At 40.8% G+C, this 3,472-nt stretch overlaps 1 protein-coding gene across 1 annotated transcript; it reads right to left on the reverse strand.

The window, feature by feature from the left end:
* Window positions 1–200: 200 nt before the first annotated feature.
* Window positions 201–908, reverse strand: LOC122050895 (zinc finger protein 36-like). The gene has a single exon (XM_042611763.1). The coding sequence runs from the start codon at window positions 906–908 to the stop codon at window positions 201–203; it is 708 nt and encodes a 235-aa protein (XP_042467697.1).
* Between the last annotated feature and the right edge of the window lie 2,564 nt (window positions 909–3,472).

Raw genomic sequence — 3,472 nt, forward strand, 5'->3', positions numbered from 1 at the left:
AATATATTTCATTACTTTCCAAAATAATTGCATAATTCTTTAACAGACAGATATCTCCAAATTGATCACAAATATAGAAGAAAATTTAATGTTGCAGTTTACAACAATCAAATAACAGAGACCTTTTCTTTAATTTGCATTTTTTTCCTTTCTTTGTTTTTTCAAAATGTTTAATCAAACTAATCAGATTAATTAATGTTTTAAAAGAAAGTAAAGAAGCGAGGAGGGGGAGAGGTGGCCGCCGCCGCCGCCGCCGCCGGATGAGAGCTCACCGTTTCCTCTTCCTTAGTCAATTCCGCTTCCGGCATCGCCTCCTGGTTGAGGTCAATTGTCAAGCCCATCGCCGTCGAGCACTCAGTCAGCGAAGACGATGGCCCAGCCATCGGTCTGTTCTTAGCTGTGGCTTGCCGTCTAATCCTCTCGTAGTGAGCCCTCATGTGCCCGCCTAGCGCGGGCCCCGTCGCGAACGACTTGGAGCAGAAAGAGCAAGCATTAGGATTGTATTGGTCCGCTGCTCCGGTGACGACGGCCGCTGACGCGGCGGCTCTGTTTTCGGCAGGGAACTTCCGATGGCTGGCTTTGGCTTTGTGGCCCCCCAAGGCCTGGTAGGAAGAGAACACCTTACCGCACTCGGAACATACATAACGCGCCTGGTTGCGCTGTGTCGGTGCCGGAGATACAGACGGAGACGGCTGTTGGATAGGCGGCTGCGGCGGAAGTGGCTTGTCCTGCTGCGACAGCGACGGCAGTGAAATTGGAGACAACTCTCGCCGCTGTTTTGGTGGAGACAGGTATGGCGATGGAAGTGACAGGCTTCGTTTCTCCACCTCCGGCGGCGGAAGCGACTGGCTCAGTTGATCCACCTCCGGCGTAGAAAGCGGGGACCTTTCGTCCTCTGCCGGAGTCATCTCGTCGTCGTGAACGGGCGGAGAAGAGATTAGAAGAGTCGGTGTGTGTGGATTAAGGAGATTTTCGTTGTGTTATATTTATAGCAAACGAATTAATCAACTGGATGTTGTTTTTGTTAACGAATCAATCAAATCAAATAATTCATTATTTTTTTCCTTAACAGTGCTCGACTCAAATTAGTCCGTGTGTCTATTTTCTTTTTTTCGTCACTTATATTCAAATTTATTTTAGGAAATAATTTTATAAATGTACAAAATTTTGATTACAGTTTATGAGGCGAAATTAGAAAGGTGCACTAGTTATAGTTTGCATTATTTTAATCTTATCCAGATTACTAGTATGGTGACAATAATCTTTATATTACTAATAATGATCTAATTTTTAAAATAATTGGGACGAAGTTAATATAAAATATATAGTAATTTTAATAAATTAAATTTAAAAATATTAAGTTGATTTACTTTAATATGGTATAATAATGATTTATAGAGACGCTTGTCACATGCATGCATAATGATGATTTAAAATAGAACTATTTTTTTTTTAAATAAAAGATTCAGATTTAATACTTTCACAGATATATAACATGTTCTGAATATTATACCAATAATAACATAAAATAAAAATATTTTTTAAGATATATATATTTATCCCGTGATAAGGTGGAAACCACTCAGTAGAAGGGTCAATGACATGATGAAAATCAAAATTCAAATTCTTCATGATGCTCTTCGCCCATATGGTAAAGCAGTTCCTCACACAATTTTAAATATGTGACGCGTCCTTCATGACATCCTCATACATAGTTTGCTATCATCGTAGGATACTCTGACAATGAACGCATCAAAGCCAAGATCCTATAACAGTCCAGGACTGGAAACTCTTCTTGCTTAAGTTTCCAAAATAGTGTATCAAGTCGTCTAGCATGTCCGTCGATTCCATAAGCAGAGTTATACTCTATCTCCTGAATCTCCTCGTTGAGCTAATTTCATCGCACTTCGTACCGAGTCAATGTGGTAATCATCCGTGTCATCTGAAAAATTGAAATTAAATAAGTCAGTACAAAATCGACTAACTATTACAAAACTAGTTTAATTCAATTTACACAAGCACAGAACCATCATTATAAATCAAGAGAAATAAATCTTCTCTTATGAAGATATTATTTTAAGTTGTGATCACAATCAAACTCATAGCTAGAGGGATTTAAGAGAATTAAGAGCTAACAAATGGCAACCATATACTGGAGTGGCAAAACGATGGCAACAGATTACGTTAGAACTCATCCATTAGGCGGACAGAAGTAACAGGGGACTCTATCAGACAATTGCAATGTAGTAAATTAACTAGACATGGAACGTAATAATCAACTTATGTGAAATGTTAAACCACTATGACATCATAAATGAAATGACTAGGTTGAGAACCTTTCCACAGTAATATCAGTATTATTTCTTTGATCACTAACCAGTTCAAGAAAGTAAATGAAAATGATACATAATTAAGAAACATAACAATGATTTCACACTAGCAAGCCTTCCACAACCAGATGATGATTGTCAACAAGTTATTCCCTCTATTTGACCTTGTCATCGACATTAGTCCTCTCCGTACTAACTGTTTCTTAATTTTGTTTCTTATCTTCTACACCTGACTTCACAAGTAATATCTACCGATGAATGCCCTAATACAAAAAAATCAAATCACAACATAAAGAGAGAGTTTTTACCCACAAAAACCCTAAAAGATATCACCACTTGACAGAAAGTATAGGAGCTTTTATCGGAGAAAGAGTTCGTTGGTTGAGAGGGAGTCAGCGGAGAGGAGCTGAGCCGTGACAAGGAACTACGACGAGAGAGGCGACCAGAGATGGAGGTCGCGACGTTCATACACAATAGAGGGAGGTGCAGCGGGTTGATTGTGACAAGAGGGATCGCGAGGAGAAAAATCGCAACACTTCTGCTAGGGTTGGCGTAGAGGATGGAAGGAGAAGAGAGGATGCCGCGATTTTTTTTAAGGCTTTGACGCTAACTTATTCTCACGATGACGTGGAATGCCAACTCACCTGCACCGCACCAAACCGCAAGGAATGCACCGCATATATATTTCTCGTTGACTTTAACCAAATTACACCGTCACCGTTACCGTTAAGTCCGGCCTCTCTGTCATCTTGCTCGCCCTCATCCTCCTCTTCGTAGTTAACATCGACGAACTCGTGGCCCACCTTGCCAGTTACAACCGCTGCTTCCTGTTGTGTGAGCTCTCCATTCACTTGGTCAACGTCGCCGGCACCACGTCGGTCTTCGTCGACATCTTACTCCTCCAAATCCAGGTCCTCAACGCGCACATCATCACCAGTTATGTGATATTTCCGATGAGGAACTGTTTTTAATCAACGTTGGCGTGAAACGACATAGATGGAGAAAGCACACGGCCAGAGGCTCCAAGAACATGTTGTTGCGGCATTGATCGTGGGGCCAATCTTCTGGCTCATTAGTTCCATCCACAACATAAGTCAATTGATCTATGAGACGACAAATGGCCATGTTCAGATCCTGAATAA

Source organism: Zingiber officinale, chromosome 3A, assembly GCF_018446385.1.
Source record: "Zingiber officinale cultivar Zhangliang chromosome 3A, Zo_v1.1, whole genome shotgun sequence".
NCBI classification, from domain to species: domain Eukaryota; kingdom Viridiplantae; phylum Streptophyta; class Magnoliopsida; order Zingiberales; family Zingiberaceae; genus Zingiber; species Zingiber officinale.